General features: G+C 42.5%; 2 protein-coding genes across 2 annotated transcripts; both read left to right on the top strand.

Annotated features, from left to right (window-relative positions):
- Positions 1-575: 575 nt before the first annotated feature.
- fhl5 (four and a half LIM domains 5) lies at positions 576-5,043 on the top strand. Its single transcript, XM_050061833.1, has 5 exons — positions 576-737; positions 968-1,142; positions 4,156-4,325; positions 4,493-4,679; positions 4,837-5,043. Exons 1-5 carry the CDS (start codon positions 576-578, stop codon positions 4,986-4,988), a joined length of 846 nt encoding a protein of 281 aa, XP_049917790.1. The 3' UTR covers positions 4,989-5,043.
- Positions 5,044-8,099: 3,056 nt separating this feature from the next.
- Positions 8,100-19,017, top strand: si:ch211-266g18.9 (transforming growth factor-beta receptor-associated protein 1). The gene is made up of 11 exons (XM_050062837.1): positions 8,100-8,883; positions 9,068-9,262; positions 9,458-9,612; positions 12,421-12,503; positions 12,652-12,999; positions 13,129-13,186; positions 13,268-13,411; positions 13,586-13,720; positions 13,813-13,957; positions 14,026-14,447; positions 14,554-19,017. The coding sequence occupies exons 1-11, from the start codon at positions 8,196-8,198 to the stop codon at positions 14,695-14,697; spliced, it is 2,517 nt and encodes an 838-aa protein (XP_049918794.1). The 5' UTR covers positions 8,100-8,195; the 3' UTR covers positions 14,698-19,017.
- Positions 19,018-22,742: the final 3,725 nt, after the last annotated feature.

Below are 22,742 nucleotides of genomic sequence, written 5' to 3'. Positions count from 1 at the left end.
GTGAAACTGATCAAACATTTGGGCCCTGACATTAGCTCCATTGTAGGCTGTCGTGCTTTGCAACAATAATCTGTTTGACAATCTGAAAACTGCTTTTTTCTTTGCTTTTACGCATCCCTGCAACAAAGCAACAATGATTAAATCAGTTCAAAGGCTGTGCGATCTGTGCACCATCAGCTCCCTTAAAAGGTGCAGAATGATGCAGGGGAGCATTGCCCCAGGAGATTATCGCTAATAAGAGGCCCAGTATTTATAGAAGATCCCCCCCAGTGGATCCCCCTAATCCTGCCTCACCCCTTTTCATCCCTGCCCCATCCCTGTGCCTGAACCGCACACTCTGCAGCCTCACCCTCGCCCCATATCCACCGAGGTAGAGACTTCTTTAATACAACACTGCTTTTTTCATATTCTTTTCAAAGCAGAGTGAAAACATTGCTTGGCCTCTTTGCTTGATGAGAGGGGAAGAGATTGCACGGACTATTACAGGCCATTTTCCATCTTTCCTATTCTTCTCTATTGTCCAATTTTTCCTCCTCCTGCTCTCTTTGACCTGCAGCTAAGAAAACCGAACAACAATGTCCACCAGCGAGCGTTTCGACTGCCATTACTGCAAAGAATCCCTGCTGGGGAAGAAGTACATAATGAAAGAGGACACGCAGTACTGCACTAAGTGCTATGAGAACCTGTTTGCTAACTGCTGTGAGGGCTGCTCTTTAGCAATTGGCTGTAACAGCAAGGTAAGGAGGCACCAGTCTCACCCTCAGCATATTGGCTTTGACGTCAGTAATGTCTAAAAATAAGAATAAATGTTATGTTTATTTGTAGTATAACTTAAAGGTGAGAAACATTTTGATGTATTTTGATCACATTTTGACGTTAAAAAACACCCACTCATGCACATTCTTAATAAATATCACGCCTTATAGAATATCCACAAGTGCATTAATTATGTGTCAAACATGCACAGGACTTGTCCTACAAAGATCGTCACTGGCACGATCAGTGTTTCAACTGTGCAAAGTGCAGCCGCTCTCTGGTGGAAAAGGCCTTTGCTGCAAAGGATGATTTGTTGCTGTGCACTGAATGCTACGCCCACGATTATTCCTCCAAGTGCGCCACCTGCAAGAAAACCGTCATGCCAGGTATGTCGTATGTTGGGATGAGGGTGGTGATGAAAAGGGCTAGACCACTGGTTCCCAACTGGTCCAGCCATGGGGTCCAGATTTCTCCTTAGTCATTAAGATCCTCAAGGTTCACAGAGTTCAATAAATTTAGCATCATACTTGCATTTGGCCATGTTGTTGAGCTAGTTTGCCGTCTCTGTAAAGTAGCTGTCTATTGCTTACTTACTCTACAGCAGGAAATGGCACCTCAAAATAAAAGCTTTGTGCCAGAAACAAATTATGTATGACATATTCTCACTTGCGGTCCATTCAGAATGGACCTGCGACCCACTTTTGGACCGCGACCCACCAGTTGGGAACCACTGGGCTAAACGACATCATCTTAAATCTTTATCCTGATATACTGATTGTGTTTTTTTTTCCCTCAAAAGGTCCATTAAGTCGCTGTTCTGGACCTTTTGATAGGCCTTTTTTCATGGAGGACATTTTGCCTTGTCACATTAGGAGAAGCACAGGTGTAAGTGATATAATTAATGATGGCTGAATTCCATTGAGCTACTCTGATTTAGGGTTCCTGGTTCACTCTCACTCTTACTGGAGCATTTGAGTTGAGCCATCGTTAGTGTCATTACTAACACCTGTGTTTTTCCTGCTATGACAAGTCAGAATGTCTGCTGTGAGAAAGACCTGTTGACCAGAAGTCCATAAACGTCATGATCTTACATGTATTGATTCATTTCTAGTGCTCATCCTAGTTATAGAAAACATTTTGGGAAATATACTTATATAGGGTTTACAAGTAGTCATGTGTTTTAATAATTTACTAAAAATGCATTTGCAGTGTTTTAACAGTTCATTATTTATATATTTATGTTCACAATTATTTACATATTTACATGTTACAATATTCGCAGCAGCATTGTCAGAAACAGTTTTATATAATTTGCTGGATCTGCCTTAGTAACTTTCACACACATTCACCTCAGTCTTAGTCCTTCTAGCTTCTCATTGGTTAATTAAGAGACATGTGACCCAAAACAAGGACGTGTAACCAGGAAATGTGGTTGTTGTGAAGCTGCTGAAAATTGGTGCTAACATCGAACCCTACACTTAGGGACTTTTTATGCACAGAAAATACTTTTTTTTTTCCAAACTTTGGTTGCAAATTTGTTAAAATTTGTGTAAGAAAGCACTTCTCCTCCAAGATAATCCATCTACTGACAGGTGTGGTACATCAAGATGCTGATTAAGCTGCATCATGACTACACAGGTGTGCCTTGAGATGGTCACTATAAAAGGACTCTCTAAAATGTGCAGTTTGATCCCACAACACAATGCCACAGATGTCACAAGCTTTAAGGGAGTGTGCCATTGGCATGATGACTGCAGGAGTATCCACCAGAGCTGCTGCCCATGAACTGAATGTTCATTTCACGACCATAAGCCCTCTTCAATATCATTTCCATAAAATTGGCAGCACATTCAACGGGCCTGCAGTCAACATGCCACTGGCATGACCCCATAAAACTCCCTTAAAACTTTAAGCTCTGTAGGAGCCTAAATGAAGCTTCACATTTGTAACCTTTCAGATAAGGGTACTATGATTGTTGTATCAGTGGAGTTCAGTGGAGAGAGGAGTCATAGCCTACAGTTTTTGACCGCCTCTCTTATATCTTTTACCTTTTTATTTACCTATTTTTTCTGGATAATTTTGAATTTGAAATGATTGTCTTTGTACCATCTTTGAGTTTTGAAGCAAACTGTTAAACTTCATCAAGTGGTCTGGTGAATTTTTTTGCATGTGTATTAAGATGAAGGGGATGATTAGAGGGTCAAGCTATGGCTTCACTGATTGGAAACCTACATAGTGTTTAATCAGCATCTTGATGTGCCACACCTGCGAAGAGGAGGGATTATCTTGGAAAAGGAGAGGTGCTCACTAACAAAGTTTTAACAAATTTGCAACCAAAAAGTGAGAGAAATTAGTCTTTTGTGTACATACAGTCTTGGATCTCTAACCTAAACATGTGAAAGATGGGACCAAAAACAAAAGTGTTGCGATTAAATTTTTGTTAAGTGTATTTCTTGATTTTTTAATCGTACAGAAACCAAAGTGTAAAGGCAACACGTTGTGGTTTTATGGGGCAAGAATGCAAATAGGCATATTTCCCAAAACATCAGACTATTCCTTTAATTACAGTGTGACCAGTTAATGATTGAGGACTTCTGGATTGTGAGCTGATTGGTTGGTTAAACCTCTGGTTAAATGGTTTTGTATCGCTAATTCATTCCATCGTAGTGCCCTAATATTTGCATTTACATCATTTCACCAGAAACGTCCCAAAAAAGGGGTTTTAAGTCCCGTGAGACATCATGAGGGCTGGACCTGGCTCCTGGCCTATTGTTTATTGTTGCTACTCTTAATTTGGACAATTTATTTAAAAGAGATGCACTACAAGTGAAAATGGATAAGAGATCTGTATCAGTAATGCAGTAGATTGGCTTTATTATCCAGTCCTAAAGGTGATGATGGTGATAATGATGGACGATGATAACAGTAATGAGTTTTGCAGCAAAGAAAACCATGCTTAAAGTTGAGATTGTACTTTTATTCTTGACCTTGAGAACAGTAGCTGACAAAGCAATCTCACTACAGAGTCCATTTAGTGGCTCTTCCGGAGCTTTCGAGCATGTCACATGTACTCCTCAGTAGACTCCCAGCTGAGTTGAGAATGTTGACACTTCAGTTTTTTTGAGCATTTTAAGGATATCCATGTTGGCTTAAAGGATTGTGTGAAAAATGTGACATGCATATGTTCAGAAAACTCACATAAAATAAATTCATATCAAAATATAAACATTTAAATTTAGACAGCGATGCAGTGTCTTCCTCTCCCCAAATTATTTCCAAGATAATTAAGATTGCACGCTCCTCTCCCCGCAGATGAAGCAGGCCTATTTTGGGCCTCAGTGTGTTTCCGTCATAGAGGTACCATATGCTGACTAAGCTGCTCTTGTCCCCCTGTGCCAGGATCCCGCAAAATGGAATACAAGGGGAACAGCTGGCATGAGACCTGCTTCCTGTGCCACCGCTGCCAGCAGCCAATAGGAACCAAGTCCTTCATCCCAAAAGACAGCGGCTACTTCTGTGTGCCCTGCTTCGAGAAGCAGTTTGCCTACCAGTGCTGCGCTTGTAAGAAGGTAGAGTTACAGCTGAGTGTTTTATATGTACTGACTGCTGCATTAAATCCCCCTGACGCTGGGGTTTTAATATTACTCACACAGTGACTGCATAATAAAAGGATGCATAGTAAGAGGAGTGTCTGTGTGTGTCTCTTTCCTTCGCTGTGGATTTGTGTTACCTCCAGGCCATCACAACAGGTGGAGTGACCTACCAAGACAAGCCCTGGCACCGTGAGTGTTTCCTATGCATCAGCTGCAGGAAGCAGCTGTCGGGTCAGCGCTTCACCTCCAGGGAAAACTACCCCTACTGCCTCGAATGCTTCAGCAACCTGTATGCAAAGAAGTGTGTGGGCTGCACCAAAGCCATCACCAGTGAGTCACTCATGTTTTCATTCACTCTGACATGTGGTTCATATTTAAGGCCGTCATTTGCATATGTGTGGGACCTGTCAGACTGTCAAGGTGAAGATGTTGCATTAACCTATGTAAAGCACATTATGTAAATACATGGCTCTTTTGATGTGTGCAGGTCTGGCAGGGGCCAAGTACATCTCTTTTGAGGAGCGCCAGTGGCACAGCGAGTGTTTCACCTGCATGCAGTGCTCTGTGTCACTGGTGGGACGCGGCTTCCTCACCCAGCGCGACAACATCTTGTGCACCGACTGCGGCAGGGAAAAGTGACCTTTCCATTATCCCAATAACAATCAGAGCTCCTGTCCTGAAACAGATATCTCTATGAATATTTCTTCTTCGCATGCCTGGTACATAAACAAACTCTGAATGTCAGATGCTTATTTTGGTGTTACATATGACCATCAGTTCTCTCACGTTGCCCACACACACAAAAACTGTGATGTTTCCATAAAGATAAACATGTATCTTTATAATCAGGGCGCCACTGTTGCACTGTTGATGAATATATTCTTTATTGAAATGAAAAATGCATGTTTTTTTCCCATATGCTTTTACTAGAGCTGACTGCGACTGGTCATTCTGGATTAATCGATTGACAGAAAATGTATTATGTTTTAGAAAAGTGATTAGGGCCTGGGTCCACATAGTGTTTTTCTTTGGCAGAAAAGCTGTGGCAGAGTGTTAGGGAGCGCTTGATCCCAGCACTGCGTATCAGTTTTGTTTCTTTGACAACAATATCTTACCCTTAATTATAGCTAGGTAGCAAACATAACGCTGCATTAACAGAGGGCTGACTACACAGTCAACTACAAGCTTACAACACTCACAGTGATTAAAGCATAATACTCACCAACAACACTCACATCACATCAACACATTCTCAGTCTGACCTCGTTACGTATTGACGTTTGGTCATGGACTTTCCATGTCCAGATATGACGTGAAAGATACCCTGGGTGCGTTGGATGTTAATGTTCTGGGACACCGTGTCAACTTCAGCCTGTTACATGCATTGTCTTCTTTCAAAATACACTTCCGATTTCACAGGAAATTTACTGTTTACATACAGTCTCTTTCAAAATAAACGCACTACATCAGTACAACAACACAAATTTACTCTTTTTTTTTACTCCTACAACTAATGCACGTGGTTAGGTTTAGGAAAAAAGAACAGGGTTTGGCTTTAGAATCTCACGGGATGTGAGCACCGCTCTCACGGGTGAAGGTTGGTGTTTGATGGACCTATCGGCCACCCCTCCAGCCTACCCTACTCGGACTTTTGCCGCCTTAGCTTTTGTTCTTGCCCCACTGCGTTTTCCCCTGAAGCCACTGAGCGCCGTTAAACTAACATTGACCGGCCACGTATCATGCTGACGTTAAAGGATGGCTTTTTTCATCAGTGTCTGACGCTGCAAGTCACTGACCAAGCATCGGACTTTGACAACTTCCGAGTGAGATGGGGTAGATCATACAGCTTGGGATCGACAGTAGCTAAAGGAGCAGCAGTGACGATATCGGAGCATTTATGATGCGCGGAAGGTGCATTCCAAAGCGAGAGCGATGCTGTCACTGCATGCAAGCGTTCTCGTGCACCTATTTTTCAAGGCATATAAGGCATAAACAAAGTTCAACTTTTGGAACACAGCAACATGCACTGCATGTCATGTGACGAGGAACAGCCAATTACAGCTGACACATATCTCTCCTTTCTTCTGTTAATTATGAATATACAGGAGAAGATGATCATTTTAATGCAGGGCTACCCAGAGCTTTACATCTCTCCCACTGACAACATTTTAGGCCTGATAAACACTGAAAAAACAACACCTGGAAGAAGATCAGCTGCGCGCTGTGGATTTCTAATAAATAGGCTATGATAAGGTGCTAGTTATGGCTATTTATCAAGGTCAGGCGCAACTTCCTGCCATGCCCTCAAAAGTTGGCACAGAGAAGACACAAGAGTACCCTCCAGCACCCGACCTTGCATTTACCAGGCAGTAAAAGACGCAGCATGTGGCTCGGGCCTTCAGAGATTTTCAACTAGAAGCACTTGGAGTGGCCATACAAAAAAGCTGTAGCACTCCGAAAAAGAGCTTTAGCAGAGAATTTATTCTCTGTTTCCTGCCCAGGGACTACAGATCAAAATTAGCTTATAACTGACTCTGGTGCAGCTAAGTAGCCGTGCACTGTCCCTGTTAAATAAATAAAATAAAATAAAATAAAATACATTTTAGTAATAAAATTAAATCAAATTAAATTAAATTGCTGTGGAGAGTGGCACAAAATGCAATGTGGACACAGGCCCTTTATTGTTTTCATCTTTTTTCAAGCAAAAATGTCAAACATTTGTTTGTTTTAGCTTCTTGTGAGTTAGGATTTAATCCTTTTTTTGTCTTTCATGACAGTAAACTGAATTTGTTTGGATTTTGGACTGTTTATCAGATAAAAAAATGTATGTTGAAGATGTCACTTTGGACTCTTTTTCCCTATTTTCTGACACTATGGACAAAAATATTAATAGATTAATCAAGAAAATAATTTTAATTGTTGAAGAAAACAATCCATAGTTGCAGCCTCCAAACATATTTCCCTCTACCACTGGCCTGACTTTCATTACACATACTGTATTTCTGATGTATGCTTAGTATACATTATTATAATTGCCTATATAAATGTATTCACACTGCGGGAACAATTAATGATGCATGATTTATGCTTCTCTCATGTGAAATACTTCACACACCAAAGGTTGTTCCAGTAAAGAAGAGGCCTGCTGTTGCTCATCTTAATGTCTTATTCTGCTCCAACAATGCCATCCTGAGGAGGAGTCTGCACACGTCCGTTTACGACAGACACAAAGTTCAGCCTTGACAAATTTAGCCGTGATAGTAGGTTTGAAATCCACATCTTTTTTATGACCATTTTTTCCCGTCTCAGTCACTATTTAGACAATCATTGCTATAAAACAAACCTCTTGTGCGCCTCTTGACCTCATTGCACCCGGTTCATTCACATTGTAAACAAACCAAGAGCGACCATATATGGTTTGATCAGCAGATCACTTGCTCCTCTACTTGTCCATTATCCACTCACCAAAGCTCCACTTTGGTCCACGCAAAAGCCAAGAATACAAGGCACTGTAACTGTGGGCACCCCAAAATATCTGTCCTCTTCACCATACCTATTGTTTTGACACTGGTAAAAGTTGGTTTTCTTGGTGAGGCCGTTGGATGAGTTGTGCAAGTGTCCTCACATGGCAGGATGAGCGGCGCAAAACTGCTGACACAGACTTCCTGTTAGGACACAGTCACATGGGGAGGTGAAGCTACTTTACACTTCATAAACTTCTAGAGGAATGAGAGTGGAAGGGAGAGCAGCAGAGAGGTAGGGACGTCTTATTTGGCATATTTCATAGCAGATCTGTACCTACCTGTATTTTACCTTGCAAAAATCAAACTTTCTTAAATTTCTGCAATGGCTTTTAGAGCTTTTACACAAACACATATCTATGAAAAGCAATCAGCCCCTAAAGAAAAGGACAAATCTAGCATCCAGTGCCTTGAGTGCTATGACCGAAATGTGTATATAGGGACCAAAGATGCAACAGTCCAGCATCTAATTCTTCCTAGTAGCACAAATGCAGACCTGAGTCCAGGCCAGAGCAAAATAAGAGAGGGCAAGGCGAGAAAACTAGGCTCAAGCAACCAAGTAACCCAACTGAGAGTAGTCCCACTTTTCAACCATCTGCTGGTCCTGTGGGACCGGAGCGTTACTGCCCTCAACATGTTCTCCTTAGAGCCCGTTCATGCTCTGAAAAAGATCCAGCACGTGTCTTTATTCGAGGTGTGCGACTCATCGCTCTCAGCCCAGGCAGCATGTGTGGAGATGGTGACTTCATCCAGCCGCAGGAAGGTGATCCGGATCCACGTGGTGGGAGTGGACAGGTGGGAGGTTGTAAAAGAAGTCCCTCTGCTCCAGGACCCTGTGGCCTTGGCGGTAGATGGTGCCAGCGTGTGTGTGGCGACCAGCAACAGGTATCTGCTCTGTGATACTGAGACTGGGAGCAGCGAGGAGCTTTTTCCTCACGATCACAGCAGGCAGCGCATCATTGTTACCTCAGTGGGACGGGGGGAATTCCTCCTGAACGGGCCTGGATCTCTGGGTAAGAGCTGCCAAAATGTTTATGGTAGATGTTGTTTGTCATGCTGTCGAGCACAGACCTCCTCATGTGCTTCCTTTCCTAAGAAGCTATACAGTTAATCATCTCATATCACTCCCCCATATATCTTTGTAGCCAGAGGGTATTTATTTTGCCAAGATATCATTACTCCATCCTCATCCCTCAGGCATGTTTGTGATGAAGACAGGGATATGCCAGCGCCCTCCCCTGCAGTGGCCTCAGGAGGTGCTGGCAGTCGGAGTATGTTTCCCTTACATCCTAACCCTGCAGCCCCAAGTGCTGACTGTCTACAGCATGGTAGATCAGCAGCGCAAACAGACTGTGAGTCTCAGCGGAGCGAAGGGTCTCCTCTCCACATCAGGTAAACCAGGCAACATCAATTCATCACCTAATCTTGGCAGATTGCAGACCGAAAAAGGCTGTCACACTGCGGTTTTGTCTTTTAAAGATGTCGCCGTGTCTGTCTCAGTTTGCACTGATTCAGTCAATCATCCTTGCAGCTATTGTTCCTCCTCACTGTGTGTTTCTGAAAAACCAAAAACAAATCTCCCCTCAGATGGTGTGTTAGCGTTCACAGAGAGAGACATTTTCAGCCTGCGTCTGGTGCCAGTCGAAGAGCAGATCCAGGCACTTGTACAGGATGAGAGGGTTGAGGAGGCATTGTCGCTGCTGGATGGAGTTCAAAGCCATCGTCCACTTGACTCATTCAAGGTGAAATTTGATTTATACACACAGAAGCACAACATATACCTGCTTCGAAATCTAGATTTCTAACAAATATGTTCTTCTTCTCAAGGGTCATAAAATAACTAAGTGACACAGACAAATTTAAAGTATTTCTCCCTTCTTCTTTCCTTCCTTTCCTTTCATGTAAAGTGTAAAACAATCACCCAACAATTCTCCCCTACAAAGGCAGTAACTACAAATTTAGCAAAATTGAGCTACAACCAGACAATGCTCTCTCATAGCTAAGTAACAAAATAAGTCGGTTTCCACTGACTTTCAAAACAACATAAATGATTGTCCCCAAAACTACATATTCTCCTCACGGTCGCAGTTTTAAACACGTCCGTAATGTTATGAAATAGTCATCGTTACGCTGTAAAACTTTGTGCTTAGGTTAAGGCAAAAAAAAACCCTTGGTGATTAGATTTAGAAAAAACATCATGCTGTAAGTAAGTACTTTTGATGCTAACAAAACATTCCATATGTCACATCGCATACGTCACTATGGTAGTGTGCATCACAAACTAGCATATTGTGCTATGCTGTTATTAAAAGAAGTCAACTGGCCACAAACACTGGTCTCGTGGCTGAAAGTCCCGTGCTTGTTTGAACCATCCACCTCCATTTTTTCTATTCTTTTTTTATACTACCTTGTAGTGATGTGACGTTCGCGAACGAGCCGAGTCTTTGAACCGGCTCTTTGAAGTGAACAAGTGAACCGGCTCTTTAGAGTGAACGAGCCGGTTCCTAATTTCTTTGTTTTTTGCTTTAATTTTCTCTCTATCCATTCATTTCAGATTATTTGATCTGGAACAAGTTGAGAGAGACTAGTTTGTGAGGGAGAAAGACAGTGCAGCCGCTCACTCGTTCACTTCAAAGAGCCGGTTCAAAGACTCGGCTCATTCGTGAACGTCACATCACTAGTGCAGCGTGATCACGTGATGCGATAAATCAGCAATGCAATTCGTCGTTGAACCCAACGATCGAACGAACCGCATCTTTGAACCGGCTCTTTGAAGTGAACGAGAGCCAAAGAACTGGCTCTCACAAGTGAATGAGAAATCCCATCACTACTACCTTGCCTCTATTCCTCCTCTGCTCCTGTAGTAATTACTATGAGCACTAGAGGGCGTCACGCTACAATAAACTTAGGCATGGGTTGTAATAAGCTGCTTGCAAAGTCAACATATGACCGTTTTTTTGGCAAGAGAGACCTGGATCAGATTTAGTTTTTTTTTTACCATATGTGTCATTATTTGCTTAGCGTACTTTGCGGTAATTGCTAATGTCAGCATGCTAACATGCGCACAATGACAATTCTAACATGCCTAAAATTTTTAGAATGTTTACCATGTTCACCATCTTGATATAACGTAATGTAGCAAATATTAGCAAGCAATTACCACTAAACACAACGTATTGCTGAGGCTGATGGAAATGCTGTTGGATGAAAACTCTGGGTTCATCAAAGTGATAAAAATGAATCCAAAGGGATATGAGTGTCTGGTTCAAAAGTCATGGTGATCCATCCAATAGTTGTTGAAATATTGAAACTCAAAACCCACAAATGTTGACTTCGTTTTGGGGCTAAAGTAAAAAAAGTCCCAGGATCACCAAAGTCACTTGCAGTGGTTGGGAAAACATGAACGTCTGTCCAAAATTTCATGGCAGTCCCATAGAGTGTAAAAATAATGGATGTAGCCACAGGGATGTCACTCAGTGGTTTGTGAACTCCCATTCTGAAGCCTCTAGTCTGACATTTTGGTTGTCACCATCTTGGTTTTTGGTCCCAGATGTGACCAAAGTCACTTACTGTAGGTATTTTTATGAGATGATGAAGCTGGGTAGAAGCGATACATAACTATGAGCCCAAGGACACTATCCACAGACAGCTTGTCACTCAAGGCAGCCCCATCCTTAATTAGGCATAACTTTAATAAAACTCAAACGGGTGAGTTATATAAAAATTCACCTTAGTACCGTTGTCATGAAGTGGGAAATTAGCTTAAGAGACCAAAACTGGCTGCAAACATGTTTATTTCTGCTGTGAAATTGGGCGTTTTAACATGGGGGTCTGTGGGGATTGACTTGTTTTTGGAGCCAGCCTCAAGTGGCCGCTGGAGGAACTGCAGTTTCTGGCACTTACACGTTTATTTTTCAGCCCAGGAGGTTGTCGCTTGGGCAGTCTATCCACTGGTTGTTGAGATCAGTCTGGTCGAAAGTGGTGGATTGACCAACCGACAAACATTTCTAGCATGTCAAACCCTTTTTACTCACCTTTACTTTTTCCTGTCTCGCACTGCCGGCAGTCAGTGCTGCTATAATATCACTATTACATAGATTCATACACACCACTGATGCATACATAATATGCATGCATTACAACCCCAGCTGGCGTTGCATCATAGTGTCTGACTTTAATATTTCATCAGTGTAGAACAGATTGAACCAGGATGCCGAGGCGTAGGCTGACTACACTGTTGTGAGCTGCTATTGTAGTTGTATTCCAGTTGGATGAATGCAACTGAGGACAACAGATGGTGTCTGAGATTTAGTGTAATCTGTGCCATATCTCAGGTTACAGGTTAGAGGTGAGGATGTCGCAGCTAACACACTGATGAGTCAGTTATAATTTGTCTGGTTCTGTGCTGTTGTGTTTTTAAAGCGTCTTAAAGTGTAGGAGAAGTCGCACAGTTTTTTGCTTTAATGATTTCAGCTCATATGTCGGTGATATGAATATGATCGTGCAATGTGTGCCTGGTTTTAAGAGAGAGTTTTTTTTTCTACTGGCAGGAGCTGCAGAAGGCCATCTCTTGCCTGGCTGGATTTGTTCATTTTTACCAGGAGGGTTTTTCCGAGGCCAGAGATCTCTTCATGTGAGAGTAAAACCCCTTTCACGACACTCCAAATTCAAAGCACGCAAAGTAAATCACAGCAAACTGTGCAGTAATATGTGAACCTTGCGAACAGAGTGTCCTCTGCTGGAGTCTAACACAAATCAATACTCATTACCCACCTAAACAGCACAGGTGAGCTGGACCCCAGAGAAATCATCCGCCTCTACCCAGACATGCAGTGGTGTCTCAGCGAGGACTTTCAATCCCAGCTTGATCAAGTGAACAAGGGCAGGGATCTCCGGGTGCTCCGCCACGAGGACAGGAACACATTTCATCATTACCTGGTCTTTCTGGGAGATTTTCTCAGAGCAGTCAGAGGGACGGAGCAAGGCCTGAAGTGTGTTCAGGAGGTGGACTGCGCCCTCCTGAGGCTGTACGTAGAACTGGGAGATGCTGAAAATCTGCAGCAGCTTGTAGCATTCCCCAATGAGTGCAGGCTGAAGCACTGTGTTCCTGTTTTGGAGCAACACAACAGGTGAAAATGAAACTATCATTTGTTGGACAGGTGATTTGTAATCATAGATATGTTAAAATATTCTTGAAAGAAAATACATTTTGTCTAATTTGCGCAATTTCTGACAGATCACTTGCTGTTTCATCCCAGATTTTTTGCATTAGGTTCCCTCTATCAAAGCCATGGAAGTCAAATTGATGCCATTAAGGTACAACCTCCCCCAAAGAACACATTTTATATAAACTTAATACATAAAAGTAGTGTGTTCTAGCCTGTTATGTTCTTCCAGACTTGGGTGAAAATCGCAGATGGCCTCCACAAAGACCCCTCTTGCTCAGATGTATATGGACACATAGTGCGGACTCTCAGTCAGCTGCAAGACAGAGATGCTGTGTGGAAATTTGCAGATTGGACTCTTCAAAGCAATCAAGAGGTGCATTTTCCCTTTTTCATGCTCTGAACTGCAGAGGGCAGAGTTGCACAATACAACAGTGTGTTACAGATATAAAGACACGGCAAAATGCCACCCATTAACTAAACTGCCGTGCTTAAAAGACAATTACCGCTAATGAAATGTCCAATAACAGTTGTCCTTTATTTGAAACAGATAGGGGTGCAGATTTTCAACAAGCGTCACCCACATGATCAATTTGAGACACAAGACGTCCTCGCTCTCCTGGAGAAGTACCCACTGGCGCTGCTTTTGTATCTTGAGTTCTTAATCCATGACTTGAAGAGTGAGGTGGGTACAGCAGCAGCAGCAGCGACCTAATCTAATATCCCTGGCTCCTTTATTAAATGCACCGAGACATGATTGGTGTAATCTGCCCCCAGGAGGAGAGACATCACAACCGTCTGGCCCTGGCATATGTTACTCAGATGCTGCAAGAGGAAGAGGAAGCAGATTTGAGGGAGACCAGAGGGAAGTTGCAGCAGCTGCTATGGGAATCCAAGTTCTACGACATCTCCGCTGTGTATGGTGTGTGGATGCCTTATGAGAGCATAAACCATTACTGAGTGGTTACTAAATTCTGTTTCCCACCACAGAGAGTGTCAAGTCAGCAACCCTGCATGCAGAGAAAGCGATTCTCCTGGGGAGGAGCGGTCAGCACTCTCAGGCACTGCAGGTGCTTGTTCACGAGAAGGGAGACCTCCAGGCTGCAGAGGCCTACTGCTGCAGGGCTGCCCAGGGCCGGGACTCCCAGTTCAGGCAGACCCTGCTGTTCACCCTGCTTCAGATCTACCTGAGCTCGGAGGATCTCACCAGCGCTGCTGTGGATCTGCTCAACAACAACCCTGGAGTCTTTGCAGCAGAGAGGATCATCCAGCTGCTGCCCGATTCGTGGTCTGTTCAACTGGTCTCTCAGTTCTTAATTGGATCCCTCAGAGAGACCTTCCACCAGAGGCGGATGGCGAGGCTGCAAAAGGCTTTGGGCCAGGTGGAGCTCATGCGGCACAAGGTCATGTGGGTGAGGTCAAAGGCATATTTCACATTTTTTCCGCTCCATGAACATTGCGTGTATTCTTGTTTTCTGTTTTCTGAACTCTGTTGCCCTTTCCCTCTGTCCTCTGCAGATGCAGGCCTCAAAAACAATGTTCAGACTGGACAAGGGGCGGAAGTGTAAGGTTTGTCAGGGAGACCTCACCGAGCCACAGTTTGCCTGTAACCTCCATGGCGAGCCGGTGCACACCAGCTGCACTGGCCTTTCATCATCATGAAGACGCCGATGTAGCAATCTATTGTTTGCTTATGCAAATATGTGCATCTCTGCACTCTTAAGATCACACTCATCTCTAGCCGGATAAGTGTCTGCGTCCTACCCAATCATTTTTCCAGATTACACTGTGTCATCTAGACAAACTCTGTACAAGGATTCAATTCATGCAACTTAGACCAGATACTTTGCCTAATTATAAAAAAGAAAAATATATTGTGTAAATAACTGGTTTCAAAATGCAAAAGAGCAAGCAGTGCACTTTTTCTGGGCGGCACGTCTGAGCCATTTCCTACAGACATTGTAGACAGTAATAGCTATAAAGTGGAGGACACTCAGGGACATATATTCACTGATCAGACAGTAGTGTTTAACATGGAAACCACCTGTGGTCAACCTGATGACCAGAGGGAATCTGACCATCTTCCATGGCTGTATATATGCATCCCCGCCATCCTGGTTTCCACTGACTGTGTATATTTGTCTGCATAGAGCTGGAAATAGAAAGTCAACAACTGAGAGAGGCTGCACGTGAGAGACTTTTTTATTCCGCTCGTGCATTAATATACATTTTTAAAAAAAAACACACAATTACAGGTTTTAGAAATGAAAAACAAACACATCAAGGAAGTGCACAGTTTTGGGTCATTTCTGTTGTAGGTCCAGTGTGTAAGATTTAGGGGGATTTAGTGGCGTCTAGCTGTGAGGACTGTAGCGTGCAACCACGTTTTTACAGAGAGCCGAATCATCTGCAGAGGTCTCTTCCTCTGCAAAACAAACAGACACAGTGATTTAAACACAGAATAAAGCACTTTCACATTACAAATCAGTATTTCTCCTACGCTGTTCGGCACATCGTAGAAAGCCAGTTTGCCCAGCACCTGATGATAGCTTAATGTGTGCTCACCTTATTTCAGATCCAGACATTCAGGAGGTTTTTACCATGAGCCAAATTGTCCGCAGAGGTCTCTCACCCTCCAAAACAAACTGACCCAGTGATTTAAACCAGTGGAAAACACCACAGAAGAAGGTGGTTTAAAGTTACAAATCAGTGCTTCGCCAACGCTGTTTGGCATGTCAGACATGTGCTACTAACCTAGCACCCACTAATCTGTTCTCACTTTTTTTCTCTGCTAACTTAAGATCTAGACATTTGGGTTGTTTTTAGCAGATGCTGAATTATCCACAGAGGTCTCTTCCTCTCCAAAACAAACACACCTGTTGATTTAAAACAGTTAAAACAGTGAATAAAACAGTTTCATGTCACAAATTAGTGCGTTTCAAATGCTGTTTGGCATCTCAGACATGCGCTGCCTACGTAGCACCCGCTTATCTGTGGTCACCTTTTTTCTCTGATAGCTTAAGATCCAGACGTTCAGGAGGTTTTTAGAGAAAGTTAAATTATCCGCAGAGGTCTTTTCCTCTCCAAAACAAATGGAGGTGGTGATTTAAACCAGTAAAAACACTGATCAAAACAGTTTCACATTAAAAAAATCAGTGTTTTTCTCACACTGCATTGTAGAGAGGCTGTTAACTACGGTGGCAGACGCAAGGCCACAAATGGCCCTATCTAGAGCCAGTGCTTGGTTTGTCCGTTCTGGGCTACTGTAGAAACATGGCAGTGCAACATGGTGATCTCTGTAGCTGAGGATTAGCTCCCACTGTCAATGCTGCCCAGGGCATAGGCAGTATAGGCGAATGCTAAGTGCAGCGTCATCTGTAAATGGGGGAAGAAAAGAAAAGTTTATCTTTTACTATTTTTCATTAATACTACTATAATTTTGAAATATGACATAAGGCCACAACAACATAAGTACATAGCAAAGCCTACTAAACAATAGAGAGGCCTTTTTTTTCTGGGTTCCTGCCATCCCCCGCACCCCCTCCCGAGCACATTACACTTTACCTGTTCTCTGAGGGAGCTGGGCGAGTTAGCCGAGATCACATGAACCCTGAAACACACTGTATTGTTATGTCAAAATGGCAAAAGCTCTCTAGTGCCCACTCAACAACCACTATACTACTGAGAGGAGTGTATGTGGAGAGAAAGAACTTGAATTCCGCAGAGCTTGTTTTCGTTACCTCGAATGGCTCACAGAGGTTGCATTGTTTTACATTGTGAAGCATTCACGCTCTATTCAGTAAAAAATACCAAGGTGAAGGTAAATTATAACGTTCTCATGATGTGTTCAATGTAGTCTTGTAGCTCCAAATGTCCTAGGGCCACCCCTGCCCTTTGTAGATATAAATGGCTCAATTAAATTCAACACAAACACAATGTTCCTTTTTTCAGGTGATTACACACTAAAGGAAACATACTTATTATATAATTTTCCATTTCTGCCAGTCTATCCTAAATCCTACACACTGGACCTCTAATTTTTATAAGTGACCAAATGACATGTCTGTGCTGTATATGGAAAATGAAATCAGAATCAGTTTTGACTGCCATCAGCCCTATATCATTAGGGAACATGACAGACGTGTACTCCAAGTAAAGACACACACAACTCCAGAGTGACCCCATGTACAGTATGGAAATCTTGTATAAACTTCAACACATATCATTAAGTCAGACGACAGTCAAGATGTACTTGTCTATTCCTGTCATGATTTAGTCATTAGGGCTAACCATAACTGAGTATTTCTTTATCCTGATGCATTTTTGGGACAGGAGTTAAGGAGACGCCTAAAGGAGCTGGAACAGTAACACTTGGCTGCACTGCTTGCAAGTTTTTTGGTGTAAGTTTTTGGCCTGGGGTGAGTGACTAATTGCAGTGTGGATAAATAGTGAATTATGAGCATGTTGGAAGGGATTATCTCTTTGTGATGCCACTGCCAAGATTTCTTCAGTTTTCCTCCACTAATGAGGTTTTTGTGGAGCTTTTTCATTGTTCTTACTGAGAGCTGGGTTCATTTAATGTTTCATAGTGTGGGTAACTAAGATTAAGCCTCACAAGCATACATGTGATTTAAGATTTGACCTGAAATTTCTCACTTGCAGTGTATAAATTTAACCTCCAACATGACTCATATCAAAGAAAACCACATTCCTGGCTTTTTTGTTTCATGTGGCGTCAGGAAAAGACGCCACATCCACTCCTCCATATCGCCTCCTTGTAATTTTGATAATCTTTAATTTCAATCTACTGTTCAGTCATTGTGAGCACTCCTGGATAAACAGCTGAGAGGTATCAGTGTGGAGAAAAACACAAAGCAAAACTTCTTTCTCACTTGTTTGGAACGTGAAAGAGCCTCTGACAGTTTTTATGGACTGACTAAGGGGGCTGCCACTCTGTGACTGGCTGAGCTTTGGGCCGTGTCTGATGACCAGTGACCACTGGGTGGACCCGAGGGCCGGGATTATTTCCTCTCCTTCCCTCTCACGGACATCCTCAGGGAGCATTAATGTTGTTTTGAACACTTGCGGTCATGCTTTGCCTCAAAAACCTTTTTCTCATCTTTGATGTTGACCACAGCCTTAGGCAACCAAAAGGTAAAAATATACAGACACAAGTACAAGTGCACCTTCTTCCACCTAAATTAAGACTCCAGAGAAACCTACTAGATGCATTTTAATGACTCTTTAATCTTTTCTCACCTTCCCCTCTTATTGTACGAAGCCAATCGCTCCTGTTGATGAGACTGCAACGCTCTTGCAATCTGGAGCTGAGTGCATGAGTGGGCGGGGTCACTGCAGGGTACTCTGGGGTGCTGCAGGGTGCTCTGGGGTGCCGGCCAGATGGACATTTTACACATGAGGGGGAATGGATTGGATGCAAAAAGGAACAGTTATGGAGGAAAGTATGGTGGGGTATTCAGACTCTGGTCTCCTATTATAAATATCCATGCCGCCACAGAGGGAAAACAAGAACATTTTCTTCTTGTGCTTGTCTAAATTTAAGACAAAATGTCGTCTGTCTGGACTGTAGGACGTAATTGTTTACATGTTAGCATAGTTTTGTTTTTACACGGAGGAGGAGGGAAGCAACTGTGAGATGCAGAGGACTTTTTTTGCCCATAAGTTATGAATAATAGAGCCCCGGAAACCACAATCATCTTAGTAGTTTATTACTTTTACTAATTTTGCTAAAACTACTTATGAATGTGATTTTGAACTGATGACCTGTTTCAGAAAACAATGCATACCTCTGTTTGGGCTCCTGCTGTTAAATATTATCAAAAACACTGTATTTTTCATATGCTCAATACTTTATATGTGACTGGTGCTAATAGTCTGATCAAATCCCAAATAAATCTATTTGGATTTATGTTATAAAAGTTTCATAAAGGTTTGTTTATAAGAGATCCAAAAGGGAATAAAGTTGACATCCTGTACATTTTTGTCAGTAAATTACTTTTTGGCAAATAAATAGAATATATATTTGTACATTAGTATCATAGACTGTATAGAAAAATTGACGTAACCATTGTGACGTCACCTATTGGTTTGTCGACTCCAGTTTTGAAGCGTCAAGTTTGGCATTTTGACTGTCGCCATCTTGGATTTTTGGAGCCAGAAGTCACTATAGTTGGATAAGAGGGTGGAGATAACCTTAATGCTAGCTGCTAGCTTGGTTAGCATGGTGTATTTACAGCTGTGGTTGACTATGCTACTGCTAATGCTAATTTCCACTAGTGAAAAACGTCTCCATCTTTTCATATGGGCCAAAAAGCAAGCCGTATCTCCCCTGACGCACGTAGCAAGAGCTCTCAAGGTCCCTGATAACAGCCAGCTCCTTCTTCAGAGCCTTCACCTGTGGTACCGTTGCTGTCCCTTCATATTGGAGATGCACTGGGATGGTGGGATGCTCCAACCCAATCACTTTGCCTACCTAAAGGGCCCAGAAATCTGATGAATTGCTGTCAGCAGTCGGGTTGAGGGCAGTGACCGGAGCTGGGTTGTAGATTTGGGCACCGTACATACATATCTGATTCTTTAGAGGGTGTTAGTGCAACCAAATGCTGAAAAAGACTTTTTTTAGGTGGCCAAAATGCTACATCTAAAAACACATCAAAAGAGCGCCTACACATTTACGCCTATCCCTGTGAATCTGGGGTTACACTGTGGCTACTGTAGAGATGTGGTTGATCTCCAGGGAGTCGTTAAAGTAGAATGGATGAACACCAGACAAACCTCCTACACTCAAGCAGTGCATCTGGTTTGTCCAATGTAATTGTGATGTCCATACCAAATAAAATCTAATAATAATAATAATAATACCTCAGCTGTAGTTTTATTGTGGGCTGACGTTGTTGTAGCACAGGTCAGCATCCAAAAAGAGGTTTATAACACAAAATTCGTGACAACAGCTCAGACAGTCATCTCCCCTAAATGAAAGTAAAGCTCCAACTCCCAGAAGCGGGAGCATGATGTCACCATGTTGGCTCCCAAGAGGTGATCATTACACTGTGTTACCTAACCAATGTTGATGTTGTGGTAGCGACATGTCATGAGCAGGAAAATTAGCGACAGAGACCAGGCTGTAAACATGTTTATTTCCACTGTAAGGTTGGGCATTTTATCATGGCGGTCTACAGGGATTGACTCTGTCTCGGAGACAGCCTCAAGAGGCCATTAGAGGAACTGCTGCTTGATCAATATCTTATATGAAATCTGAAATACTTAATTTCCATATTTTGTCACTTTAATCAAATATGCAAGCTCAGTTTGTGTCTTCGTCTGTGCCTTCCCTTCAGCTGTATACACTCTTCCCCTTTGTTTCTTGTGGTTCCATTTCTGTCTCTCTCTTGTGTCTGTGTGTCTGAGCGTGGCTCTCATCGGTCCTGCTACCAGTTTGCCTGCTCACCTGAGAGCCATCCACCAATCAACCCCTGCAGTCCAGTGTCCACCAGATCGTTCAGTCTACCTTGCGGTACTAGGTACGGCCTGCTTGTTTTTCTGTGCCTCAGATCCACACTCACCGGTCACCCGTTCACCTGCCACTCCAGCCTGCCAATCTGTTTCTAGCCCTGCTCAGCCTGCCTACCCTGTTTCTCCCAAGTGCCCTGGTTCAACCCAAGACACCCCTTCTTGCCTTATTGGAAATAAATCCACAAAACTGAACAGCTGTCTGAGTCACACTTTTGGGTCCAGTTCTCACTATACTACACAACGGTATGTGGCAAAAGGGAAAGTGCTTTATTTAAAGGGGAACGCCACCCAAATTAATAATTCCAATATGTTTTATCCAAGGCCTATAAGTCCAGTCAATATCTGTGAACACGAGCTTCTCCCTCTCAACTGTAGTGTTCTCAGTGCTGAAACAGAAAATGTACCAGTGTACCCGGAACGTTTCCCTGTGTGCTCTCAGTGTCATCTAACATCTTTCTCAATTCTTTGTTTATGGAGCAGCTGCAGACTTTAAACCATATGATATCACAAATTTGAGTTTTAGCACTCTAGTTTTTGGATTTGGGACAGAGTTGTTCATGTTTATTAATATTTTTGGACTGTCTTCGACCATAGGAATAACATATTTAAATTTTAAAAAATGGGTGTAGTCCCCCTTTAAATACCCTACACACTGGGTTTTAAGAAAAAGATTATAAAAGAAAAACATTGTTGATTTAGTCATATGGTAGTGGGTTATGTAAGAACTAATAAAGCCAATTTCAACAAAATGCAAATGGTTAATGTGCCGTTTTAATATTTAATACCTACCTACCTATAAGACAATTACTTGTGTAACACGTGAAGATATATATTCCACACTTTGGCACCATGTCTAAAAAAAGACAACCTCAGGATCATGAAAATTTCATCAGGTACCTCACTAAATAAAGCCTATGGGAAAAATTGAATACACAATGCTTCTGTGTGTATCATGCATCATATTTATAGTCAAACCACAAATTACTGTATCATGTCCCTTCTGACGCATTTTTCAGTCTTTCAGTGGTCACAAGAGACAAGAGAGAATCTTAATTTGCAACCCTTCTGGTAGCAATAATGGTAAGGTAGCAGAAAACCTAAACGATTGAACTTTAATTTCCACTTTCCCCAGCAAAACTAATTCTATAGATATAGCAGTAAAAAGTATGAGAATAAATAGCTGAAGAGGATGATCAAAACATATCTTTTTTTAACTCCTAAGGCAACGCTCTCATTTTCATGGCTTACTACCTTGGGGTTTGGCAGGGTGCCACTGGGAGAAATGTGTAGGGTGGCCCACTGGAGACACAGAGGGCAGAGTCGGTGACCACAGACACCCACCCAGCCCTGCTGCATGGGTTATATACATCATACATCGTACAGTATAGACAGTCATGTCACAATGTCTACAGCGTTAATATTGTTCACTGTTTGCTTCTTTTAGTGCTCAGACTGTTTCCTTGACTGGATATTTTAAGGAAGTTATGACATATTGTAATTTTATACATAACTGCCACTTTCAGAATGATTACCCTCACTGCGAAAATATCATGTCAAGAGAATAAGCTTCCACGCATCCATTATTTGTAACCGCTTCAGGGTCACGGGGGGTGCTGGAGCCTATCCCAGCTGACATTAGGCAGAGGCGGTTACACCCTGGACGGGCCATCAGATTATCACAGGGCCGACACACACAGACAGACAGCCATTCACGCTCACATTCACACCTGGGGCAATTTAGAGTCGTAATTAGTTCCCCAAAGAGGTATATTATGTCATTACAAATAAGGGCAAAGTGCTTAGGGACTGTATGAAAATTATTCAGGAGGAGGGGTGATCAGATAAGTATTGTAATTTTTAGCTTTCCTTAAAGTTACAATGTGTAATTTACGTGGTTGTTTATTAGCAAATATCAACTATTGCTTTCATAATATTTACTAAAGTGTAATGCAATTCACATAAAAATGGAAGCTTTCTCATAGGCTTAGAATGATTTCTCTATATATACACAGGCAGGGCGCGGTCTGTTGGAGGCTGCCCTCTTGCGTCGCCATATTTGAATACAGTGGCCGAAAGGGATATACGCGCTTCACCTTTCGCGTTTACCTAGAACTTGCCGTCACTGGAGACGGTTAAGGTGAAGATCAATCCGGGGCGCTTCTGCGTGAACCTGC

Source organism: Epinephelus moara, chromosome 14 (assembly GCF_006386435.1).
Source record: "Epinephelus moara isolate mb chromosome 14, YSFRI_EMoa_1.0, whole genome shotgun sequence".
In the NCBI taxonomy this organism is placed as follows: domain Eukaryota; kingdom Metazoa; phylum Chordata; class Actinopteri; order Perciformes; family Serranidae; genus Epinephelus; species Epinephelus moara.
The sequence above is the reverse complement of the archived record's forward strand: the minus strand, read 5'-3'. Positions and strand labels throughout refer to the sequence as shown.